The sequence below is a fragment of the Zootoca vivipara genome, chromosome 8, assembly GCF_963506605.1.
Source record: "Zootoca vivipara chromosome 8, rZooViv1.1, whole genome shotgun sequence".
NCBI classification, from domain to species: Eukaryota; Metazoa; Chordata; class Lepidosauria; order Squamata; family Lacertidae; genus Zootoca; species Zootoca vivipara.
Window position 1 is genome coordinate 39,223,923 of NC_083283.1, and position 26,976 is coordinate 39,250,898.

The 26,976-nt window shown below is 40.4% G+C and overlaps 1 protein-coding gene across 1 annotated transcript in view; it reads right to left on the reverse strand.

Annotated features, from left to right (window-relative positions):
- SNTG1 (syntrophin gamma 1) overlaps window positions 1-26,976 on the reverse strand; it is a 252,930-nt gene that overhangs the window by 13,746 nt on the left and 212,208 nt on the right. The window contains exons 17-19 of the mRNA XM_060277843.1: window positions 26,369-26,440; window positions 19,764-19,916; window positions 10,918-11,010 (exon numbers count right to left, since the gene is read on the reverse strand). Of these exons, the coding sequence (XP_060133826.1) occupies window positions 10,918-11,010; window positions 19,764-19,916; window positions 26,369-26,440 (318 nt within the window). The remainder of the gene's footprint in view (window positions 1-10,917; window positions 11,011-19,763; window positions 19,917-26,368; window positions 26,441-26,976) is intronic.

Genomic DNA, 26,976 nt, shown 5'->3' on the forward strand with positions numbered 1-26,976 from the left:
TGTTCTGAGCACCTATTTATTGCAGATTGACTCATTTTCCTAGTGCAAAGTTAGTGTTCTGATAACTTCCATTTCAATAAAATTGGCCAAATGGGCTGATGAATGTTATGTAATGGAGCAGGGTTTCCAAATGGCTTCCTACCTGAGGGGGGAAACATAGGACTATCATTTTGTGCCTTAGAACTTTTTTCTACCCATCATTATCAAACTATATCTGTATGCCCATTTCTTTCTTTCTTTCTTTCTTTCTTTCTTTCTTTCTTTCTTTCTTTCTTTCTTTCTTTCTTTCTTTCTTTTTAGGTTAAAAGGCTTTATTTAGAATTCAACAATAACAAAAAATAACAATAACACAAAAACTGACAATAACTACTGCATCACTTCGTTACAATTGACCCGCTTTAACAATGGTTAAACAGTAATACAAAACTTCATTTTTAATTTGTTCAAATTTTCGTATTTAACTTTTATCTCTTTGTCTCTTTCTTAGCAAGTCCTACATAAGAAATGCAAAAAGAGGGAAAGAAAAATTTCAGAGAGAAAAAGGAGAAAGAGAGAGAAAAGAAAAGAATAGGAAAAGGAAAAAGACACAAAACAAAATAAACACTGTTGACTTCCAATTATACTAGTCGTGTCATTATTTCTACTATTTTTTTCACACAGTTCCACATTGTTATATTGCTTTCTTTGTTTTCCTCAGATATCAACAAAAGGAAACATTGTATTTCTTGTCTTACAAGGATCATTCTATATCTGCCTGGAGATGTTTGGTGTTATAATACTGTCCCAAATACTCTTTAAATATTTTCCATTCTTTCTGTGTTTTTTGTTTGGGGTGACCTCTAATTCTCCCTGTCATCATGGCCACCTAGAATAGGTATTCTGTCATTCGGACCTGCCATTCATTTATAGTGGGTATTTTATCACTTTCCCAGCTTCTTGCAATTAAATTCCTGGCTGCTACTGTTGTATACATGAAGAGTGGTCTAATTTCTTTTTTTAATTTCTGTTGACATTATTCATAGGAGGAAGGTTTCAGGCTTTTTCTTAAATGAAAACTTAAATAGTTTTAAAAATTCATTATAGATATTACCCCAAAATTCTTTAATGGCTATGCATTCCCACCACATGTGCATGTATGGCGCTATTCCATCTTTGCACTTCCACTGCATGCCCATTTCTAGGTGAGACAAATACACCAATCAGATTGCCACACCTAGGACTTTGGCTTCATTCAGCTCTTGTTAAAGCAAAGAAACCATCTGTACTGTAATTCCAAAACTGTAACCTGGGGCAATGGATCCAACTGCCTTTAGAGAAATTGTTCCCCAAAGAATGATGAAATATTACAAACTCTACCTATCAAGTAAATGCTTTGAAGCACCATCTACAAATCCTGACACCAAAAATTACAGCCTATTATTATTACTGCTACTCATTAAAGGTCCCAGGGCAGGCTACAACAATCTGAAATACAATTACAAAGAATAAAGACATAAAAAATAGGGTGGGCTCTAAAAATACACATCTCAGGTGTCAAAGGCCAGGGGAAAGAGGTAGCCCTTCAGCAGTCACTGAATACGGGATATGAATAAATGGTCTTCTTTAAGTTTCCGAGATGTAAACATGGGCTGCTATATGTAAGCCTTATAAAGATATTCAAACATGTGAGAAGCATGCAACAGGCTAAACACATTCAGTTCAAGGTCTCTCCGGAGTCTGGTTGTGCAGAACTGTATGCATTTAGGCTTTCTTAAGGCTCTTTAAGTCAGGATGGGGCCTACCACCATGATCCTGCTCCACATTCCATTGTACATAGTTTGAATAATTGCAGGCGGCTACTGTTAACTGGCCATCAGCCAAAAATGTACTCTTATTTGCTTGAATTGTTTGGAATTAGTAAGGCCAAGATACTGTCCCAGTGTCCCACACTCTGCCCACTTTGAGGGTCGCGATGGAGTCACACAAAATAGTGGAGCTATGGGTCAACAGTGCTTGTTTTTCTGGCAAAGTGGCAGGTCTGTGGGAGTACTTATTCAGGTGCATGTCTCAGCATCATGTACACTTGGTACAATAGTGTAGCATCCAAGCTTTTTACAGCAGTCTAGCATTCCGTTCTGGGTGTCATAATTCCCTCACACAGGTTCACTCAGTTCTTAAAACAACAGTTTAATGTTAGAACATATTGTAATGTATTATACAATGAGTCTTTCGGATCAACATAGTGCATTGGGATCTCTGGGCTGGGGAGCTCAAGTTCATAAATGCAAATTTATAGCCCAAAGTTATAAAGTTTCCAATAGCCAGTATAAGTTTGGCTTTCCAAAAATAACAGGAATTGGTGCTCAGCATCAGATAAATACAAGTTTCAGGGTTTTAACGGGGTTTTTTTTCACTTGTGGTTTTATAATGGTGGACAATTTTAAATTGTTTGTATTGTAGTTCTTTTTTTCAGTTTAATTGAAGCCTCCCTGAAAATACAGTTGTGTTTAAGCTGCAGAGTTTACATTCAGCAAACAAACTAGAAGATTCCTGCCCCCCCCCACATTAATGTGGAAAACTAATAGAGATAATACTCTGCAATCCTTATTTCCTCCAGGTCACTATTAGCCCCAAAGTGAAGAAGCAGATACTGAGGGTGAGATATTTAACTTGGGTGTAAAACTGCTATGCTGAGACAGGCCATCTGGTTCATCTTTCTGTCTCTAGCTATGGACAAATGCCTAAGGGAAACTTACAGGAAGGGCAAGATGGCGACAACTGTGTTAATCTGAAGAAATAAACATCCACTGATAGATCTTTGCAAACTAATCTAGCATTCTGGCCCCTGCAATTAATTTCAGTGGGTTAAATTAAGTATTTTAACCAATCATTTCCAGCCTTTCATTTGCTTTACCCCTGCCTCTAAACTACCGATAAACTTCATTTCAGCAATGATACATTGTGCAACTTCCCAATCTCAGATTTTAACAAAAGAACAAGAACGGTTCCAACTAAATGCCTGGGATATATAGCAAAGTCTTGAAAAGATTGTAATGTTGGCACTAGGTGTGGCTCCTTAGAAAGGGATTCCAAAGTCAAAGAGCCACTACAGCTTCTTTGCAGCTGTGTATTATATCTCTGTTCAATAAATTTCTTGGATATGGACCTCTTCAGAAGATTTTTAGACACAATAAGATTGCTATAAGAAGACTAATCAGGGCTGGGTGGGAAATCTCTCTCCTGTGGGCCTAATTAGGCTCAGTATGAGTCCCAATTTAGACTGCAATGCTGCTTTCTCTAAATCAGGCATAGGCAACCTTGTCTCTCCAGATGTTTTGGAACTACAACTCCCATGATCCCTAGCTAACAGGGCCAGTGGTCAGGGATCATGGGAGTTGTAGTTCCAAAATATCTGGAGAGACAAGGTTGCCTATGGCTGCTCTAAACCATGACCACTTGCCCCACACCTGATAGTCTTATTTGTTGGTGCACTTTCATTACCCTTCGAAGGGACTTGATGCAAGATCCTATTTGTCCATTTGCAGATGCTGTTTGGGCACAGGACACCTGCACAACATTTTAGCAAGGATCATGGACTTAGAAGGACTATAGTGATGGTGTGGGGGGCAGCTAAAGCTTTGGGTTTGCCTGGTGCCTGCCTTCACACCTTTGTGGTGCCCAGCAGAGACCTTTTTGTTTTCCTAGACCTGCTTTAGCTTCTCAGTTGGCTTTCATTTCTATCAAATGATTTCTTGCTGCTTTTATCTAGCTATCATTATTATTTCTGCTATTGCTGGCTGGTATTTTAAAACAAGTTGTTGTTGTTGTTTTGTATTCTGTTTACATAAGCTGTCCTGGAAGCTTTGTTGAAAGGAGGGCTACAAATACACATGTTCAGAAGGTCAAAAGTGAGCAGAAAAAAAAAACAAAGCACAAGACCGCTACAAACCATGCAATGTCAGCCATCCTGGTTCCAGCAAACAGAATGTAGTTGCAAGAAAAAGCTAATAAGCACCCTTCCTCTATCAAAAGACCACAGAAAAGTTAGACACTTCTCATTTTCCAGTCCGAATTCCAGGATAATGCAATATTTCAAGAACTGCTTCTCAGCAAAATGAAAATAATGGGAACTATCAATGTGCACTTGCTAGGAAACATTATTAATTTGACATTTCATACTACAACTGGCTGAACATATTTTACCCTATGACAGGAAACCTCAACTTCCTACCTAATTTGTTGATTCTCACAGGCCTGGTGTGAAATGGTTTAGCATTAACTGTCTGAGCTCTGGACTTGTGTGCTCATTTCCTCTTCTCGTATGGCTCCAAGGAGGAAATTGGAAACTTTGGTTTCCATTTTGAATTACCCACAGTGCATTGCTGCATCCAAACTTTAAACAGAGGTTCATCTGAACCATAATGTAGAGTAGGGGTGGCCAACCTGTAGCTCTGCAGTTGTTGTTGCACTACAACTCCCACCAGATCCAGACACCGCGAACAAGGCTAATGGGAGTTGTAGTTCAACAGCATCTGGGGGGCTGCAGACTTAGGAAAACAAACCACCTTCCTAAACCATGGGTTTGTTGGGATTTGGTTAGTTAAACTCTGGTTAGTTAAAAATGGAAGTGAAAACTACTGCTTATCTTGTGCCTGTACTAGAGGACAACAGAGGAAAGGGTGGCTAATGAAGCTGAGGCTCATTCCTGCAACACTCAATTATAGTTTTGCATTACATCCAAATGAGGCCGACATAGCTCTTGTTAGAAGCATCTGTTCCTCTTGATTTTATTAGAGGATACATCTAATTGGGGGAAAAAACCCTCTAAAAGCATCACATTCTTATTGCTCTTGACATTGTATCATGCAAACACACTGTTCCAAGATGGGCTTAATACATCCTTCCTTGAATCTCTTTTGTTACAAAGCTTTGCTACTTAGCAGAGCTTGGAATTGGCACTCTGGGAAATAGGCAGTGTATCAGCCATCCCATCATGCCAGCTCATTCCGACCAAAATGAAAGCTACCCTCAAGTGTGCCAGGTGCTGGGTTTGGAGTGGTGAAGAATCCTGATTACTTCTTAGGCACTTGCTTTTTTCCTTGTTTGGCACAAGTGATTTAATTTTAATTGGAAGCTGCAGGGTTAGCTTCACTGCCAGCTAATAATGACCTGATTTCAGAAAACATGGAAGCTGCTAAAGCCATCTGGCTTTGTGGGTTGAGGAATTTTAAAACCAAGAATATCCCTGTTGGATAACACCAAGGATCCATCGAGTCCAGCATCCTGCTTCTAGAAGTGACCAGCTGGATGCTTTTGGGAATTCTACAAATATGTCCTCTTGTTTGCCCCACAACAAATAATATTCTGAGACAAACTGCCTCTGAATTTGAAGGTACAGTTTAGCTCAGGGGTAGGCAACCTAAGGCCCAATCGCCCGCGGACGGTCCGGGAATCAGTGTGTTTTTACATGAGTAGAATGTGTCCTTTTATTTAAAATGCATTACTGGGTTATCTGTGGGGCCTGCCTGGTGTTTTTACATGAGTAGAATGTGTGCTTTTATTTAAAATGCATCTCTGGGTTATTTGTGGGGCATAGGAATTTGTTCATTTCCCGCCCCCGCCCAAATATATAGTCCAGCTCACCACATGGCCTGGGGGATGTTGGACTGGCCCATGGCCCCTGGTTTAGCTGCCATGGTTAATAGTCATTCATAGGCATATCTTCTGTGAATTAATTTTTATTACCCCCTGAAGCCCTCTCTCTTACATCTAGTGGTAGCAACTTCCATTCAGTTAACTATGTGATGTGAAAAGGACTTTCTTTTTTATGCCTTTTGTGGTAGAGAATCTAGTTTGCCTGCAGAAGGTCATGGGTTCAATCTCTGGCAAATCCAGGTAGGGCTGGAGAAGATTTCCTGCCTGAAACCCTGGACAGCCACTGTTAATCAGTGTCAAGATTACTAAACAAAATGGACCAATCGTGACTTGATATAAGGTAGTGCTTTATGTTTATGGGGAAGGGCTACAACTCAGTGGTACAGCATCTGGTTTGCATGAAGGCAATCCAAGGTTTAATTGGCTGCATCTCCAGTTAGGAATGAAAATATCCCCTATCAGAAACCCTAGAGATCTGCTGCTTATCAGTGCAGTGCTCTGATTTGAAATAAGGCAGCTTCTAGTGTTTCTATTAATGACCACAACTTCCAGTGTTTTAGTCACCTTTTTCATACCAAGCATAGTTTATGCATAGTTAGGCTCAGGCTAAAGGGGCGGGGAGCGTTTCATAAATATTTCCAAGTTTGGTGATGGTGGTAATGAAACCCTAACAATACATACTATACTGCAAAGCCATGATTCCAATAAAGACTGTAGGGAGTTGATTGCTCTTTTGGATAGAAAATTACAATATGGGAACTGAAACAATGACTGAACTACCATCAGTATAATGATAATGACACATTTCCATTTCCTGAACACAAAGTGGTAGGTGACAGTCTTGAACTGGCATATGGTACCAGGAAAGAATTGGTGGGAGGTGAACAACTTGATAGTGAAGTATACCTGAAGGAGCGTCTCCACCCCCATCGTTCTGCCCGGACACTGAGGTCCAGCGCTGAGGGCCTTCTGGCGGTTCCCTCATTGCAGAGGGCCTTCTCGGTAGTGGCACCCGCCCTGTGGAACGCCCTCCCACCAGATGTCAAAGAGAAAAACAACTACCAGACTTTTAGAAGACATCTGAAGGCAGCCCTGTTTAGGGAAGCTTTTAATATTTAATAGATTATTTTATTCTTCTGTTGGAAGTCGCCCAGAGTAGCTGGGGAAACCCAGCCAGATGGGCGGGGTATAAAGTAATAATAAATTATTATTATTATTATTATTATTATTATTATTCATCCAGATAAGATGGAAATGCTGTTAAAGGCTCCATTAATTTGAAGATGAGTATCCACTCTCTTCTGGATGACTTCTTGCTAGCTACTTTAGATGTGGTTTGCTATAGAAAAGTGAAGTATAATAATCAAGAACGACAAAGGCTTTGAAACCCAAAGGCCATCACTCATCGCCCCAACCCCCTGGTTTTTGATGAATGGCTGGAGAGATAAAAGGGTAAGGATGCCGATCTCAAGTTTGAATTATTCAACTTTACTGGCATCAGAAAAGGAAAAGCAGCAGTAGGATTTTGTCTTCACTCATGAATTTCAAAGATATTGAAAAGGCTTTTTGAGTTTCTCAAAAAAATAAAAATACCAGGATGATATGCTGTTATGAGTGTTGCTGCCACAAGTAATAAATTGTAAAGATCCATAATGTTGGGTAGCATTAGCTTTCTACTGAAAAATGCCACTGCTGTGAGGTAGGAACCTTCATAGTACAAGCTCCCATGTGATCTGGAACCCAGAGCAATCAGTTCCTCCTCTTGTATTATTGTTAGCAGTGAGCAGAATGTCAGAATAAAGCTGTTGAATTCCTATGCTTGTGTCACCAACCTCAAGGAAGCTTCCTAAGTGGACCAAAAACTTGGGCTTAGTCCCTTTATCTGCTTTCTGTGGGCAAGCGTTCTCCTACAATTCATGTGACTGATGACTGCCCCCACCTCACCATGTCTTCAAGAAATGGAGTCACTCGAGTCAGAGGCTCTCTCTCAAAGTTTAGTGAGAAAAACTCAAGAGATCTCAAAACGCTTCTGGCATTTTCTTGTGGGCCAGATCAGGGACTTTTCAACACTTCTAAGCAGTGATTTGTTTTCTGATGTGGATGATACATGCAAAACCTCTCACAATTTTCCTGCACATTGCTTAGCTGATCAATAAAGGCCCTGATTGACCAGAAGTGCAATTTTTGACATGAAAATTGAAGCTGTCAGAAATTTGGCACAGCTCTTAAAAATAAAAACACAGTGATGTGCACAAAGAGAATATGTATGGGGGTATGTAATAGATTCTAAACCAAACTTATTCTTCTGGTCAAGTAAATACCTTGGGAAAATGTTCTTTGAGGTGTTCTTTGAGGAGACTTGGGGTATATTTTGGTGGCGGGGGGGGGGGAGAGAGAGAAATCAATGGAAATGTGGAAATGCACCCACTGACTTCAATGAAGTATAGATCAGGCTTGCGGTAATCATGATAATGTAAAAGCTGATAGTATGTCAGTGGCCTGTCAAAGCAAATTACTTGCTTTAGGTGAGTGAGCAAAGTAGGATTTTATAAGGCTAGAGAAAATATTACAAGGACTGAGGCTGAATCTAATGGTTTCTGTCTGGAAGGCAGCTGATATTTCTCTCATTCTGACACTGTTGCCAGCTGGATATGTTGATTAAGATATCTGTGTGAGGTTTCTTCTGTTCTGAAAATATAAATCCGAAGCCATAACTATGTTAATAGTTTTGTTAGTGCAGTTTCCTATCTGATGGATTCTATCAGAGGAAACGGTGTTGAAAGAGATTTTAGAGGAAAACAGCACCACGGAAGAAGAAAAAACAAACTGTGCTTTGTTTTTCATGACTCTCATAGAGAAAGTACAATCTTGATGGTTGACCAATGTGGATTGTGATTTTTCTATTAACATCTAGATAATAAAACAATCGCCCTGATCCAGAGAAAACAATCTGCAAGTAGAAACCTATTTCACTCCATATCATTTGTTGTGAGCGGGAGTAAGAAACAGAACCAGGCACACTGGCACCTTCTTTTGAATGCATTATAGGTTATCAGCACTGTCAGAGCTCTTACTATGGAGAGGGAAACGTCAGGAACGCAACCAAAACCCCTTTTTCTGCTTCTGGCTCCCTCAATCAGGGCCACGGAATGAAGGGCCTTGATTCAAAAGCATATTGTCTGCATGCTAAAAGCTTCAGTCCCTTTTCTCATTTGCCTAAGAAATTTGTAGCAATGGGCAAGTTTGCATGGATTACTTTTATAATTGGGTTTGTCAAACTGAGTCCGCCCCCACCCCCACCTTGAGGCTGGAAAATTGGCTCAGTTTATTCTGAACCAGTTAAAAACAAGAATGGACTCTGTCATTCTCCCAATGGCATCAGTGTGAGTGCAGTGCTTAATGCTGTTCCCCTCACACTTCTCATAAGCACCGAAATCCCCTTGCCCGGTGGCAGCACTTTCTGCTCTTGTGGTAACAGTATGAAGGGCTTATATTTCCCCAAGCTCCTGGCAAAAGGGTTGCTGTTGTGGGAAGGAGGGTGAGGCAAGGAAAGATGTCTCCACACATTCTCTGCCACCAGAGCAGCAGCACTTGCTATCAGGTAAGAGAGATTAGGTAAAGAAGGAGTTCATCTCTGAACTGAATGGGGGGGGGGGGAAACTAAACTGGAAATGAATTCCAGAGATGCAATGCTGGATGCAAATTCAAATGGAATGTCATACTGAATGCCAAACTTCCTGTGAACTTTGGCCATATCTCTAGAAGTTTGTCCCTTTAGAGGTTTTGAATTGTGTACTTTATGATGTTCATGGAGAAGGGGGAGAGAAAAGGAAAGGAGATGGAACAAGTAGAAGAGCAGGGGCTGTAGAAAAGGATCAATTCATGCATTCCATCTCAAGAACATTCTACAGAAATAAGTCCTGCAGAAACTATTTTAAAAAGCAAACTGAGGTTAGGTACCACCTATAGGTTAGTTTCAGGGAAAGCTCTTTTCTTTTCATTGATATGGATTTGAAGGGGGGGTTAGACCACATTTTGGTCCATTGGGTGAGGTTTATTTCATATCCTATGTCGTCCTCCCATTGCTTTTTGATTGCATCTAGGGGATTTGTGGGCCTTTTGAGTAGTATTTTGTATATTGCAGATGCCAGCCCTTTGCCATGTCCCTTTGTCGTTAGGAGGTTTTCAAATGTTGTCGGGGGTCTAGTTGCTGCTGATTTTATTGCTGGATTGTTTAGAAGAGTATGTATTTGGTTTTGCGCTAACCAGGGTATTTGGGTGTCTTCTAGTTTGGCTTGTATTTCTTGTGCTGACAGGAGTTTGTTGTTTTTGTAGTGACAAACAGAAGAAGACACCTTCACCCCAAAATGGTTCCCCTTCATCACTTACACAGCCCAACAAGACAACGACAAAAACCCACCGCCAGCATACAAATCAATATGGTTAAACTAATCAAACCCCACTCACACAAGAAACCAAAGACCACCACAGCCATCCACAAATGAACAATCAGACCCCACGCCAACCCCCGACCTCTCTCACCAACAAAGGAGCACAAGCGAACAACAGAGAACCCGCACAAACAACGCTGACACTGAACCCCTACATATATCAAGGAAAACAGAAACATAGGCACCCCACCCCACCCCACCCCACCCACTCCCCCATCCCACCCACCTCTTCCCCCCTTCTTCCTAATGTCTCAACAAGCAAGATTGATGTGTAACAATGAAAAAAGTATGTGACACTGCATTACCTTTGTAAACCAAGAAAATCCTCAATAAAAAATAAAGCAAACTGAGAATGTGATAGGATAATATTATTGATTTAATTTCTATACTACCCTTCATCTGAGGATCACAGGGTGTTTTACAATATAAAAAAAACACAAAAATACATACCATAGTAATGAACAAAAACAATACCCCCCAAGTTTTAAATGCCATAGATTGTTTAATTAGCCCAAAATCTGGGAGAAGAGGGATGTTTTTGCCCGGCACTTAAATATATGTAACGAATGTGCCAGGCAAGCCACCCTGGGGAAAGCATTCCACAAGCGGGGATCCACTGCAGAGGAGAAGGCCCGTTCTCATGTTGCCACCCTCAGGACCTCTCATGGAGAGCCTCAGATAATGATCTGAGGTTGGTTCCAGGTTGGTTCATATGGGGGGAGGCAAATACAGCATAGCGACAGACTTCAAACAATGGCTCAACTCTCAATTTAAAAGATAATTCTTGGAAATGAAACATTAACAGCATGTAAGCATCTTCTCATGGCCTTACCTTTGTTGCAGCATCAAAGCATACGAAACCCATGCCAAAGTCTATGGTAAGCCCCATAAGATGACTCTCCAGAACACAGGCATATGTCTTGCACTAGGAAAGATGGAAAAACACAGCATGTTAGATAGCGCTTCAGTTGAGTACATGTATTATGAAAAATTATAGCTAAGGGGAAATACCTGTTTAGTTACTCATTAGCCCTGGCAAGAACAAAATACATATTTGCAAATAACACAAACCCTTAGCCATTCATCAACTGGCTATTTGCATTCCATGAAAGAGAGCTTCTCCCTCTACCTGCATGGAAAACACATAGGGGGCTGTGTGTACAGTGGCAGAATAGCAGGCAGCAGAGGCAGAAATAGGCAGGGGGTTGTAGGGGCGGTGGCAGCAGCCGTGCAACACAACACTTCCCATTTTGCCTCAAGTGGTGAAGCAGGATGTGGCACCCCTGACTATCTGGCTACAGTTTAGCATAGTAGGTAAGTAAATACAGTGGTACTTTGGTTTAAGAACAGCTTAGTTTATGAACAACTTGGATTAAGAACGCTGCAAACCTGGAAGTGGGTGTTTTGGTTTGTGAACTTTGCCTTGGAAGCAGAATATGTTTCACTTCCAACAGGAAATTGTGTTCCAACAGGAAATTTGTAAATTGAGTCCCCCGCTGCTATGGGAAAGCACGCCTTGGTTTAAGAACACTTCAGTTTAAGAACGGACTTCCGGAATGGATTAAGTTCGTAAACCAAGGTACCACTGTATTGGAATTCAACTGTCTTTGCCAATTCCTCAATGTAAATGAAGTAATTGAGAGTGAAATGCATCACCTCCTAATTTCTGGTCGCACATGGAATATATCTGCTTGCATATGACTGGGGACACATGCACCTTTGGTAAATAAAGAGTGGCACTTTTGTATGCAGCTTTTGTGTCCCATTACTTTAATGCAAGACAAACATATTTCATTCGAAGTGGGTATGCAAACAAAATATATAATGACTAGGTATTTGCTGTTGATGCAATGGCTCATCAAAGAAGACAAGGAATAAGAAGACTCTTAGGTTCCTAGAATTGTCCTAGTGGGGCTCTCGTGGACTTGGATCTAACCACTTGATGGACCTGCATTTATCTATTTTTATGGTTTGTATTATAGTTGACCACCCCCACCCCCAATTCATTTTCAAATAATTTATGTCAGGAAATGTGTTGATAAGGGCAAATGACCAAACTTCCATTGCCAGCAAGTTGTAATACAGCACTTCTAACATTTAAGGAAGAACTCCCTTTATTTTAGTTTCTTATCTCTACACGCCCCCCCCCCCCAGCAGTGTGACATTTTGGTTTGCATTGATAAAAATAACACCTGTTCAACACTGAATTTCCGTTAACAACAAATTGCATTCTCCCACTGAGCTCCTTGTTTGATAGTTGGCTTCTGGTTCCTAATGCCAAGCTAGTACTGCTCAGTGCAAATTAGGTATTTTTCTGATCAAAACATCATTGTCAAGATGTGAAGTGCATAGCAGAGCTTGAAAAGGCCAAGCTACTCATCACAGAAGTGCGTATGAAAGATGCTACCTTTTCACATTAAAGTCAGAGGCAAATCTTTTGAAATCCTTCTGAGACTGATGAAAACCCTAGTTTAGAACTAGAAGAACAATGACTTGTGGACTTTTTATACAAAATAAATGTTTAAACAGAAACTGTCAAGCAGAAATAATTTGATTACTAATTAGGTTGTCCACTGCAAAGTGATTCCTATCAATTTTAATTCAGATTTATGTTTTCTGACACAGTATTCCCCCCCCAAAAAAATTCTCTCAAATCATAAAATTCTTAACTAACATGATTTCAAGAAACAAACAAATAACATCAAAACCTAAAGTCATTCACCTGTAAGTGCAGTCACAGGTATGGAAAAGCACCTGCACACCCCACTGGTGGAACTTTCTAGAAAGCTCTGGAAGACTGGGTATGCTGAATCCCTTCCGCTACACCCCTGCATAGTATCAATTCCTACATAGCCTTTGGGAGAAATGTACATGGTGGCAACAATTTGTTTCCTGAGCACTTTCTGCAAGACTTCTGCAAAAAAAAAAACTTTCACATTTTAATGATGTGAGCCTCTTTGAGGCATGTGAGGCAGTGACTGCAAAGATCAAGAACTTTACTCACACAGTTGCTACACTTTTTGAAGATAGCCCTACTCAGCATCAGGGCAAAATTCAAGGGAAAAAATAAAGGGTGGAGAGGGGGAGCATTGAGCGAGAGCTGTCTCTTCCTGCCACTGCTTTTTGCACAACAAGAAAAGAAGGGAGCCTGAAGGGCTGACTCTAGCTTCTTAGCCCATACAGAGATCACAAATGAGTTCACAGGGGTGAGAGGGGCAAATCCATTGCTGTCAGTCTTCCAAAGCTTCCTAGAAGGTCCCTGTGAACAGCCCAGGCACATTCCCATATTTGGAACAGAATAGAACGCACCAAGAATAATCAGTTAGTTGGGACACTGAGATGGGTATTCAGTGCACTACTTATATGCTATACTTCCACATCTTTAAAAGTGATCATTTTGTAAACATACGCAGGTTGCAAAGTATGTGTTAGGTGTCTATTTCCCTTATCAAACCAAAAGGGTCACTAGAGCTATGTGCTCTTTGGAACAGCGGTGTTTTGAAACAAGTGCCATTCAATATGCACCACCTTTGTGTGGTCTTTTGAGATAAGGGACAGCTTTTTCAAGCAATTCTAGGTAGCCCATGTTTAGATGTTGGCAAAGGCATAAAAACCAGACAAACTCAAGTGTAATATCTTCAGATGCTAAAGGAATTGTCCCATCCCAAATAGGTGGCTGAAAAAGGTAGGATTGTATGGAAGAAGAGTCACAGAAATTTGTCCCGTAGCCAGCTGAGGAGACAGGCTTTCTTGTTTCTGCCTTCCTCTCCAGGGCTGTTGACTTTAGGTTATGACTTTATTATCTCCCATGACAACCACAAATATTTGGTGGGAAGCAAGGAAAGGCCGGGGCTGGGGCTGGGGCTGGGGGAGATGAAATGAAAAGAGCAAGATTCCATTCTAGAAAAAGCTCTGCTGGCAAATGGGTAGTATGAATCATTTCTCAGCTGCCATTGCTACAGCAGTCCTCAAAAAGTACCATTTATAATTCAAACCACTGGGACATATTTTCTATATAGCATGATAAACAACTGGATATAGCTCAGATGTTGGAACCATGTGTTCCACAGGTGAATATGGCATGGCTCAACAAAGTTTAAAGACTGGCATGGATCTGAAGAATTGATCCATGGGATTTCATTATCTCCTGCCACAACAGGCACTTGTTCTTCCCCTCAAAAGGTAAGGCCCAGGCAGGCACAATATGTGACCCACCAGAGCAGCAAAATAACCACTCAGTATAACAGTGATGGAATATAATCTTTATTGAGCAACAAGCAGGGTAAGGGTTGGCATGACATTGGGGCTTGGATCACGTAATCATTCCATGATGGAATGGGTCTCCTGGGTTTGGACCACCTCAAACCCATTTCATGGGAGTCAGCCAGTGCTGAACTTTGCTGTAGTGCAAGCCAAGCAAGCAAGGTCTCACTGGGTGACCAGGGATGCAGATTCCAAACAGGCACCTCAACCCTGTCAGGAAATGGGCTCTACTTATGAGTAGGACCCATGATCCCTGTTTCCTGGGTGATTGTCCGAGAGCTTCTTAGCCTTCCTCAGCCCCCAGACATTGTAGTGATGGATGTGGGAGTACATCAACACACTCTTAGCATCCGCAGAGGTTTGCACAGTTGTGTAACAGACCACAGTAGCACAGTATCTTGGCTAAGCTAGTTTATTTACACATAAACACACGGAGCCCTGTAACATGGCTCCCTCTCTCTCTAGCTTCACACAACAAAGAGAGAGAACAAAGGAACAACAGTCCCACTTAGGAACACAGTGAGACAAACATCCTGTCTACGTCACTTCCTCTCTGTGGAATGAAAACACATACAGTCATATGATGGACAACAAACCCATGACTGCACACGGGGAATGAATCTCCCAACATCCCATGCTTGAAGGTGCCATGGTCAATTGTCCCTTCAGACCCCTTATGGGCTCTCCCATCCTATGTTGATCCTGCCCAATGCCGTTTCTGCCCTCAACAAACAATGTTGTTCCACCTAACAAAGGAAGACCATAATTTCACTGGGGGAAAGGTGGGATGGACGTGGCAATCAGGTTGAGTGAAAAAAATTATTTTCAGCCCTGCCAACCAGCTACACAAAATTGGTTCTAACCAGAGGGCACCAAGTGGAAGGCTTTCCTCTCCCCTTTGCAAGCGCATTTTGCTGCAGTCTATGGGCCCCAGTGCTGCTAGGCAAAGGTATCCCAAGCTTATTGGGTGTGGAATGAGGCTTCTTGAGGTGAAACAGGCATGTGAGGGACGGCTGCTAGGAATCATTGCTCCCCCCACCCCCAATATGTAGAAGCACCTTTCATTTTCATGTGCAGGGAACTTTGATTCCAAGCCTCTGAATGCTATCCAGAGAAATTGAAGTCTGCCAATGGAATCAAACTTAGCATACACTGTTACACATTTGTGTATATGTGAATTGCACATAATAATAATAATAATAATAATAATAATAATAATAATAATAACTGCATTCCTGCACCCAGTTATTATTAGTCCTATCAAAGTTGGAAAATTTAGAACATAGATGCAGATGCTATCTCTTTTTTTGTAAGATTTCTGGAAAATGTTTATTGTAAGAGAAATTAAATTAAATACTGGGCTTAAAATGATTAGCAAAAACTAGTACATAAAACATCCAGTAAAAGCAATAGGAGAAAATAAATGATTTTTGATTTTGTGGGTGAAACAAATCATTCCACAGAGGAAAATAAAAAATGAAGTAGTCAATGGAAAGCCTCATAAGTAGCCATATTTGTGACTCAACTGCTTGTTAAAGCTCACCAACTTCATGTAAGTTTTATTAATATTTAGTATATTATGTAGTAATATATTTTATGGGCATAAATGTTTAATTTTATTAACTCGCAAAAAAAACCCAACCCAATTGCTTCCTTTTGCCATATCTTTCAGTTATAAAAATGATTAAAACACAGAGATCATTGGGCTGGAAACAGAGCCTCATAATTCTTTTCAGTCCCCTCGGATACCTTACTTTGGGTTTGGATGCTCATTGTACACACATTCATAAATGTATCCCTATCTCATATTTCTGGGCAAAGTAACTTCTTTATTTAAAGGACTGCAATGGCACCTTTTGTTGAAGAAGCGATGTGGGTTACTTTAAAACACAGGTGTGAGGAACCTGTGGCCCTCTGGATGATGTTGAACTACAACTCCCATAATCCCTGACCATCGGCCATGCTGGCTGGGGCTGATGGGAGCCGCCGTTTTCAACATGTGTCGAGCCAAAGGTTCCCCACACCTGCTTTAACGTGTGTGGCAGGTAAGCATGAGGAAGTACCTTTAGACTAAAGTTCTAAACGCACTGGCCACCCACCTTAGTGTTCTAATTTAGCAGTTCAATACCTCTGAAAGTGCTAGATTTGCTCCATCAATCACTTCACCTAAGGATCAGTCTTCCCCTCCCCACTCCCCCCAGCCACAAAGCCATGAGTAACAAGCACAACTCCTAGCAGGAAATATTGAAAGGTGAAATATTAGAACGGGCTTTGAGCAGCTGTCCCAAATTGGTAAAGAGATATTAATGTGCACCACAGGTTAGAGTGGTAAAGGGTCAGTCTCTAGCCTCTCACTCTCTGGCTCCTAATCAGAGGTTTTATTTCACCTGTAGCTTTTCAGCTTACTTTAATTAATCCCCTTAGCTGTGAACTTGGAGAGAATAAATTGAAGAATGCTGCCAAGAGAGCACATAATGTCAAAGTTCGTACAGATCTAATATAAACCGTTAAAACATTACACCTGCCTTAAAAAGAGTGAATTATTTGCTTTTGATTATTGATTTCACATGCTGAAAATGATGAAAAAACCCTATTCGGAACGAAAGTTTCCCATATAAGAGGCAACTCAATATTTAATCTACTATGTGCAAAAAGTACAGAATCTTAAAACTGGGTCTGTGAATAATTCAGTTGCTCTAGTTCAGGAGCAGAGACTGAAGCATTCTGTTCCTCAGGCCCCCAAACCGGAAGTATACTTTAGCTTAGTAGATGTTTAAAGTGGGAGAAAATGCAATGGAGGAAAAAGCTCACCCAACCCCATTTCTAAAGCGGGAAATACTCAGAGACTCTTGGCTACTAAGTTCATGCCAGAATTCCAGTGTTCAAAAATCAATGTTGGTACAAAATCATAAATGTAAGTTCAATTTTTTTAAAAGTTCACAAAGGTACAAATTTGTTGTTTGTTGTTTAGTCATTTAGTCGTGTCCGACTCTTCGTGACCCCATGGACCAGAGCACGCCATGCACTCCTGTCTTCCAACGCCTCCCGCAGTTTGGTCAGACTCATGTTCATAGCTTCGAGAACATCGTCCAACCAACTCATCCTCTGTCGTCCCCTTCTCCTTGTGCCCTCCATCTTTCCCAACATCAGGGTCTTTTCCAGGGAGTCTTCTCTTCTCATGAGGTGGCCAAAGTACTGGAGCCTTAGCTTCACGATCTGTCCTTCCAGTGAGCACTCAGGGCTGATTTCCTTCAAAATGGATAGGTTTGATCTTCTTGCAGTCCATGGGACTCTCAAGAGTCTCCTCCAGCACCATAATTCAAAAGCATCAATCCTTCGGCGATCAGCCTTCTTTATGGTCCAGCTATCACTTCCATACATCACTATTCGGAAAACCATAGCTTTAACTATACGGACCTTTGTAGGCAAGGTGATGTCTCTGCTTTTTAAGATGCTGTCAAGGTTTGTCATTGCTTTTCTCCCAAGAAGCAGGCATCTTTTAATTTCGTGACTGCTGTCACCATCTGCAGTGATCATGGAGCCCAAGAAAGTAAAATCTCTCACTGCCTCCATTTCTTCCCCTTCTATTTGCCAAGAGGTGATGGGACCAGTGGCCAAGATCTTAGTTTTTTTTGATGTTGAGCTTCAGATCCATAATTTACAAATTAGGATAAACTAATAGTTGTACATTATGACTGTTATTTAAACAAAGCTGATCCTACTGATTTGAGTGAGATGAACTATCTGCAAATCCATTATTTAACAAGTACAACACACCACTGCATGCATTTGCTAACAAGATGCATATTTTTTTTTGTAAAGGTTGCCCCATTATATTACAGAGAAGCATTCCCTGCCCTCGAGACACTAGGTGATTTTCGCAGGTTTCTATGTAAAAAGAAGGAGCTTTGGCACTATTCTGTAAATGTAAAAACTCAAAATAGTAACCAGGTTCTGAGCCTCTGCCAACTGAATCAATCAGATTGCCAAATACTGGCTGCCTATCAACTTGAAACACATTGTAATTAATTGAAAATGGGCTAAGAGGTTTACAGGGTTAGAGGGGAGGGCAGTCGTTCATCAATCAGTATTGCAAATTCATAATACTTGCATTAAAGGTGCATTATTTGTGACCCGTAACACTATTTGTGATCCTGGATAAGCTGAGGAGAGGGGAGAAAGCTGACTTACTAGAACAGGAATAGATGTAAACTATACTCTTTAATATAAGAGATACCCATCCAAACATCCTATGTATTTCAAAAGGATGAAGTATAATAAAATAAAATAATAGATGTTCTATTCTTATAAATATTTACGTAACAACATAGTGACTCCCAAGTTCTTCTGCCACCCTGAAATCATCTGGACTTATAAAATCATAGACTTGTAGGGTTGGAAGGTATTCATCTAGCCCAGGCATGGCCAAACGTGGCCCTCCAGCTGTTTTGGGGCTACAATTCCGATCATCCCTGACCACTGGTCCTGTTAGCTAGGGATGATGGGAGTTGTAGTCCCAAAACAACTGGAGAGCCAAGTTTTGCCATGTCTGATCTAGCCCAACCCCTGCAATGCAAGAATCTTTCCCGCAGTTGTCCCTGAGCAGACTCAAACCACCAACATTCTGGTTGACAGTGAGATATATGTTACCAAGTCTTGGTCTCTCTTTACCATCCCATAAAATTCCAATTTCTCATTGTCCTCTTGAATAAATTCTACCATGAGATCAGAACCGTTTTGCTGATAGTGACTAGCCCAAGGCCATGCAACAAGCTTCATGGGTGTGCAAGTTTCCCAGATTCAAGCTTCTAGCCCCACTATTGGGATGCACTGTACTGCCACACCATTGCTTATCCTTATCTCATTAGCAGATATTTTTTCATTTTCAAAGCAAAAGCTAAGAAAATAAGCAAAATAACAGAAGAAAGGCTACAACTCAATGCTTCTAGCTGCTGAACCGCCATTTTGGTTTGGCCAAGAACATATCAAACAACCACACCTAATCTCATTAGTACTTTCAGTGTTTGGGTTTCAAAAACTAAAAGTGTATACATAACCCTATCTTGTTTTCTTTTTAAATGAGATTTTTTTTCATGTATGGAAACAATTAGTAGTATGTCAATAACTCTTTTTCCCATTAAATATTCCAAACCTCCCCCCTCCCACCAAAAAAGTCTTTGGTAATAGCTATCACTATCACCACTGCTTTTTTTTAAAAAAGAAAAAAATGTTAGGGGTTCTCTCATTTTCCTACTCATATTGAAATACTGCCTCTCAATGAGACTAAACTTAGATTCACAAAACATTTAGGGGTATGCGTACCCATGCGTTCCCCCAGAAAAAAGCACTGACTATCACATAAAATGTATTGCATAATAATAACCCAAAATGAATTTGACACCATATATTTCTTACCTGTATTCGTTCCACTTCTAAAAAAGTTGCTGATTGGAAGGCCTTTTCCCATAATATGAGGTCACATTCTAATTCCACAGAAAAGTAGAGATCCTCTCCCGTTTCAGACTGGACACCAAAGCAGTGTTTTCGACGATCCAGTAGATCACTGTCCTGATGAAAACCTGGAGTTATATAATCTTGCATACATCAATTAATATTTCTTACAGTACAGACCCACATGTTAGATGCAGAACAAATTGCCATGTAATTTTTATTCAGTCCACATTAGTCTCAGCATTTAAATGGATTTGAAATAAAAGAATGGAGTTTTCACACGAAGTAGCAGAGTACAGTTTGGCTATAAGGATTCACAGGTTCCAGTGTCCAATCTCTGAATAGTTCCCAAAGTTACCAGTTTTAAAATGCCTCAGAAGTGTGTCATATATTTTGTGTATTCATGCACAGAAATATACACCAACAATCTCTTTACTCTGCTGAAAAACACTACAATTACTTTTTGGCAAGGGTTAGAACAAGCATCCCCAAACTGCGGCCCTCCAGATGTTTTTGCCTACAACTCTCATGATCCCTAGCTAACAGGACCAGTGGTCGGGAAAGATAGGAATTGTAGTCCCAAAACATCTGGAGGGCCAAGTTTGGAGATGCCTGGGTTAGAATAAAGAAAATTAACCAAATGCATTCAAACAGTTCTCAAATTATTAGACTTTTCTGCTATTCCTTTAGCAGTGAATGTATGTTATCTGTCATAAGGGCTGCAGGTTCTTTAATCTAGGCCCATTGGAGGTTTTGAGGCATCCTGCTTAAGGAATCTAGGCCCTCCAAAAAGTCTCAGGCTATTATCCACAAGCAGTGGTTTAATTAGTTTTGTTGCTGTTGTTGTAGTAGTTGCAATTTGCTGGTTCTATAAACTAAATGAAGAAAACTGCACTGACTGGCATGCACATACAACTAAGAGTGCTTTCCCTCCATCGTCTATGTTGAATTAACATTTACAAGTGATGCATTCCAGATTTAAAGGTACTTGGGGAAATGTTGTCATTCTCTTCCACAATTGAAAAGGAGGGTATTCTCATTACTCTGATTCTTGAGCAACAACCTGCACAATTAGGGGCATCTCCATGAAATACAAACACACTTCAACATCTTGCTTCTTTGCATAACCCGCCACCAGGATTCTTTGCCCTTTAGACCCAATTGTACACTGAATGATTTCTTTTGAGCTGAACAACTCCATTGGGATATGTTTGCATTTCCCTGCATCTAATTTAAATCACATTTAATCCACCTGGGGATTTCACTGAGTCCTTGGAGTCTGCTTGGAGCTTTGTTCCTAACTGTAATTAGCCTTCGAGCTCACTGCATGGCCTTAAGTTGCCAGTCATGATCTCATATAAAGCGGGCTGTGAAGATAATGTGTGGCTTTCCATTCCATGGAAAAAGAGTGGGATGCAAAATGTCCTGTAGCTGCTGATAGTGCATAGTTAATTTTTAAAGGTTTTTTTAATATAAGAAAGAGATTTATCAATTTCATCCTATTTCCCCTTTATACTGTACTCTAGCCAATCATGGCCTGTGATGCAGTTCTCGGCAAGCCACATCTATCTGCCCTACACCTGACATCAGAAGTTTGAAGAACAATGTGGGCCTGTTTGCAAAAGGCCCCTTGTTGTGCTTTGAAGTCCCAACAGCCAGGGCTTCAAAGTACAGAATCACCTGGTATCATAGGGATGTCAGGTGATAAACTGCCCACCTGTCGGATGCAGTCCTCTAGGGTGAGGAAATAAAGATGGGGCCCACGGGCCAGAAAAGGTTCCCCACCTCTGCTGTAGTGCAATAAAGTTTTACTAATTCACCTGTGTGAGTCAACTCAGAATAGAGACTGTTGGGTGGGTGTGCAGCAAAGACAAGAATGTACTCAAGCATGTACAAAATGCCTTTTTAAAGAAACCCATCAACAATAATTAGACAGATGAGATTGGGGGAGAGGACTTGTTGTTCAGAGGTTGTGGTTTTCAAGTGGGCCTGAGATTTAGGGATGACAACATATTATGACAAGATTTCTAAATGTTTAACAGTGTCCTGATATGTACACATATAACAGGTGAATTTTCCCTTTCATCTCAATGGCAGATAAATCTAATTGCATCTCCCCCCCCCCCTTAAATAAGGATATAGAGCGTTCTGCAATAAATGGGGAACAACTTTATTAAGGACATTTGTGCCTTGCACATGTGATAAAGAAACACAGGACAATTCAGTTTAGATTTTGCTAGTGGGTAGTGGGAATAGCTAGATTTTTATTTTAATTACATAATGGATGCTTGTGAAATCATCTCATTGATTTAAGCTGATATTCTACTGAGTAAATAGGAACAGAGCTGAAACATCAGAATTTTCTGAGGTTACTAGAGGCAAAAGCAAGAAAGCAAGAAATGAAACTGACGAAAGTAATGTCAATTTCACCTCATTCATTGGGCTTTACTGAAGGGAAAGACTTGTCCTTCTCCCTCTTGCAGGCAGCATCCAAATGCACACGCCATTCAAAGCAGCGGTGAAGAAAACTGGCATCCACACTCTGATGCACATTCAAGCACCCATCAAAAATGAAGAAAAGAATCTAGATGCGATGACATGCATCAATAAAAGAAAAAAGGTTTACTTGAAATTGTAGCAACTGATAGTGGCATGAGGAAAATACATTATATAAATTTTAAATGGAAAATAACGGAAGAGAGCCTGAGCAGAACATGTAACCATGGGGAAAAGATGGAAAATGAAATGGAAAAAGCTATCAATCCCTGCTCCGTTTTCTAATTCCTGTCCATCAAAAGATCTCTGTGCCAACTCATCTGCTCCTAGCTCAACTATGCTGTGCTACCATTCTTTCTGTCATCCTCCTGGTTTGTATGTTGAGATTCACATATCTTGGATAAATATGCCAGAACTGATTAGTTTGCTTCTTTCATAATGAGCTCAGGTAAGTTTGATATACTAGCTGCTGGTGCTTCTTTCTATATATTAGTACTTGGGAATTTGACTCCTCTTTTGTATTTTAACAGGGGAGGTTTCAGTCCCAGTTCTTGTGCTTCCAAGGCAGTACAGCTGCTGGAACTGCATATGGCCCTCCAGATATTGACTTTTAACCAGTACTCTCACCCCTGACCACGGACCATGCTGGTGGGGCTAATAGGAGTTTCCTTTCTTCTTTATTTTCTTCCTTTTCTTATTCTTGGCTTTTTATTACTTCTCTTCTGTAGATTAGTTTGGCTTTTATTGTATTCTGTGTTGAAAACTTGTAATAAAAATTGATTAAAAAAAAGAAGTTCCAGTTTATTTCATAGTTGGACATAGTTACCAGTTCATGTTGAGGGGGAAAGAACCGATATAATTCCAGATAAAACTTGATAATCATCATGACTTTAAAAAAGAAAATAAAAATAAAATACGTGTAAAATGGATCACCAGCCACACAACACACACATTCAGGCAATTATCCAATCACTCATCTTCAAGCATCATCAATAACCAATTGTAACTGATTCCTAAAATCTACTGAGGGTTCTGTCTTGTCGAATACGTAGTCAAATTAGACACAATGGAATTTCCATCCAACCTGTAAGCAATTTTAGATTCAACTGATTTATATAACTTATTCAAGTTTCAAATGTCTGGAGACAGAACCCTAAAAAGAACTTTATGTTGAGCTAGGTACTCAAAAAAGTTTGCTCTACTTTTTGTTGTTGTTGTTGAAAGTGGGGAGTAAGGGGAATGCAAATGTAATAAAGCCTGTAGCACAACTGTCAAGTACTTGGCTCATATCCCGGAAGAGTTTAAACCAGCATCTCTTCTAATGGGAAAGTGCAACACTTGCTGGCCTAATTAATACTGATTTTCATGTTAAGTGAGAGTAATACATCTGTCTAAGGGAGACAAGGACTTAAAAATAAATTATTTCAAATTAAAAGTACTCAACAAATGCCAAGGTTTGGCATTACTATATATATATTTGGTCTGCTGCTTCACAGACTCTATCCCTCTCTCTGTTTACCTTAAAAGGACCTTGTAAGTATGATACTAGATGCAAAGTAATTGAGCTTCTCAAGCTTCTTGATGATGAAACTGAAAGAGACTGGAGATGACCTGCTCTGAACAATGTTTGTTTTGTGGCCCACTCCCTTAATTTATGGGCACAGGCTCTGGTTGGACAGCACAAGGAATATTCAACATGTTGACACAGTGCTCAATAGTAACTTTTGAAAAATATCTGCTCATGAATGCAAGGATGTCGACAGACACTGCAGATACCTGTCTTTCTTAACATGCAGTGCTAGGGAAAGCTTCAGAAGAGAATTGCTTCATGTCCCATTCCCCGCCTGCCCCATCCCCCAAACCATTTGGTGTGAAATTTTCCTCTATAGAAGTCCCATTATTGTGTTCAGTTAAGCAGAGGAGTATCAGCATTAGTGATTGTTGATTGTTGCTTAAATGGCTATTGCCAAGGGGAGCCATTGGGGATAGAGAGGGAGAGAGAGCAAGAGCTAAATGAGGGGAGGAAGGAGAATGAAAATGAGAAATTGGAAAGCACATTTGGAGAGAGAATGCCAGAGGCAGAAACAGGGGAGTGAATTTAGGATAAAATGATGCCTCTTCCTTGTGCAATAAATGGACATGATGCAGAAAGACTGGCTTGGTTCTAATCATTGCCTTGAGTCCAGCCATTTATGTGCTAAGAATTACTTATGCACACAGTATATCCAGACTCAGGGCCTTATCATGCCTAAATGACACTGACTAGATGCTACAGCACTGAAATCCCTAGAGACAATATTAAGTTAAGACTGAAATGACTAAGTTTCTGAAAAATATTGATTCATCACTTAAGGATAAATTACAATTTTCAAACTAAGTGTAACTGGCAAACGTATCTTAACACTTCCAGTAGAAACTAGTAGTCTTCATTTCTTGCCATAATGTTGTGATAAAGCTGAATTTATTTTCCGATCACCAGATGCCACGGTATAGTAAAGTTGGGCAAATGATGGTTTTAAATACAGCTCCTGTTGCAAGGCATTAGCCAAATAGCCATTTCTACTTCTATAATCCCAGACACGATATACTGTGAAGTATTGTTGTGCGTACATTAGCTCTTTTAACAACTCCCTTTAAAATTATTTGTTATCATTCATTTACTACTTGGCATTTAGGGCTCTACATTTAAAACAAATTGGACTATCATAAACCCTATCTTATTATGTTTCATTAAATGTAAAGCACAGATGGCACGTGAAGATAAACATCAGATGAGAATAATTGCATTTTTACACTCAATACTTTAAAAAAACAATTTGGTCACCAGTTTGTCACTTCTCAATGGTGTTTATATGATACAAAAATGAGGGGGGAAGTCACTTAAAAACTGACTGTGTGTACTGATCAAGGTGATTCATTCATTCATATTACAAATGAGGGAACGTTTATGGTTATGATTCCTAGAGCCATTTGTAAAATTGTCCTAAATTTGCAATATGGTTTCATGCAAGCTGTGGTATCATTAACAAACCTCACCTAATATTTGGAAGAGGATTAAATAAAATTGAATAATGAATCCAACACATCATCTATTCAACAATAAAGCAGTTAGGGCTGGTTCCAGGTTTGAAGGGACTCTTTTGGCATAATGCCCTCTGGTGGGTCTTTCCCATATGAGTGCTTACTTCACCCACTGTGCACAGTCGAGCACCAAGGTAACTTGTGGCAACCATTCCTTTGTCACAATTCACATCTTCTACAATGCACAAGAACACCCCTGGAGAACCCCCAATGTAATGGAGGTCTCAGCCATTTAAATGTCTCACAATTTCTCAGTAATGCTACATTGTGACTGGCTTGGGACATTGTAGGAAAGTTAAATGGTGGCTCCAAGCTGTCCTCATGCTCACTAGAATGCCTGCGATGAAGGGATGCAGCTCAGGGGCAAAGCAAATGTTTTGCCTGTAGAAGGTTCCAGGTTCAATCCCTGGCACCTCCAGGTAGAACTGACCATGCCAGTCAGCACAAACAGAACTGAACTAGGTGTACTAATGTTCTAACTTAGTATAAGGCAGCTTCCTATGCTCCTAAAACAAGGGGGCATGGAGGAAGCGTCAGTAGCCAGTCATGCTCTGTGTGGGTAGATGGCAAAGCACCAGACACTGTCAAAGGTGGCTCAGTGAGCTGACATTGGCCATATGAGGTGCTGTATCTCAGGCCTCCTTGAAAATCAGGCCCTCAGAGTTGGAAATTGTACTCTATTTTAAGGTGTATATGGTGTCTGTGGAATGACTATGATTGTTCCGTGTTAAAAGAAAGGTTTCTGACAAAGCTACTCTTCTCATTCCACATTATTCTTACAAGGTGCTGTGGCAAAATCTTAGCCCACATTAAATTCTTTCCCCGAATTATTTCTATCATTTTGAAACTGTTCACACAGACCATTTTTCTCCACCAACTTGACTTCCATGGGATATTTTGCTAGCAGCAGTCAATGCCTAGGTTGTGTTTGGTGAATACAGTCATCCCTCCTTCCCCTCAGTACAATGAAGTTGCATTTTTATTCTTCATACCTTGAGAATTTTGTACATAATCTCATATACAGAAAATGTTCTTTCGGCTCGTGTCCAGTCCCACGTAGTAACCTTGGGTGAAAATAAACAAAATTTAATTGAACTGAATTTTCATCCCATTATATCGGTTGGAAAGTAATGTCAAACTAAGGTGTACAGCATAGGTGGGAAACCTTAGGCCTAAGAGCCAAATGTGGTCCTCTAGTCTGGTATATATGGTCCTTGGGACTCTTCTTAAGCCACACCCCTCCCCACTTGCACCCTTTTCCTGCAGGCCATGCCCTCAAATCCTTCTTGTGTGTTTTTGTCTGGTTGGAATGTGTCCTTGAGCTCTGATAATGACTCCCACTCACCCCTGTGGAGGTTAGAAAGGGTTAAAACCAATCTCTGTGGGCAAGTCCCTTACAAAAGCAGTTTCAGTGTGATATATCCTCTTTCCTGGACACACGCCAAATAAAACACAGCATATTTCATAGCTGCCAAGTTTTCCCTTTTCTCGCGAGGAAGCCTATTCAGCATAATGGAATTTCCCTTAAAAAAAGGGAGAACTTGGCAGCTAAGACATATTTACATGGCACAGATGCCACACAGAGGAGGACCTCTAACAA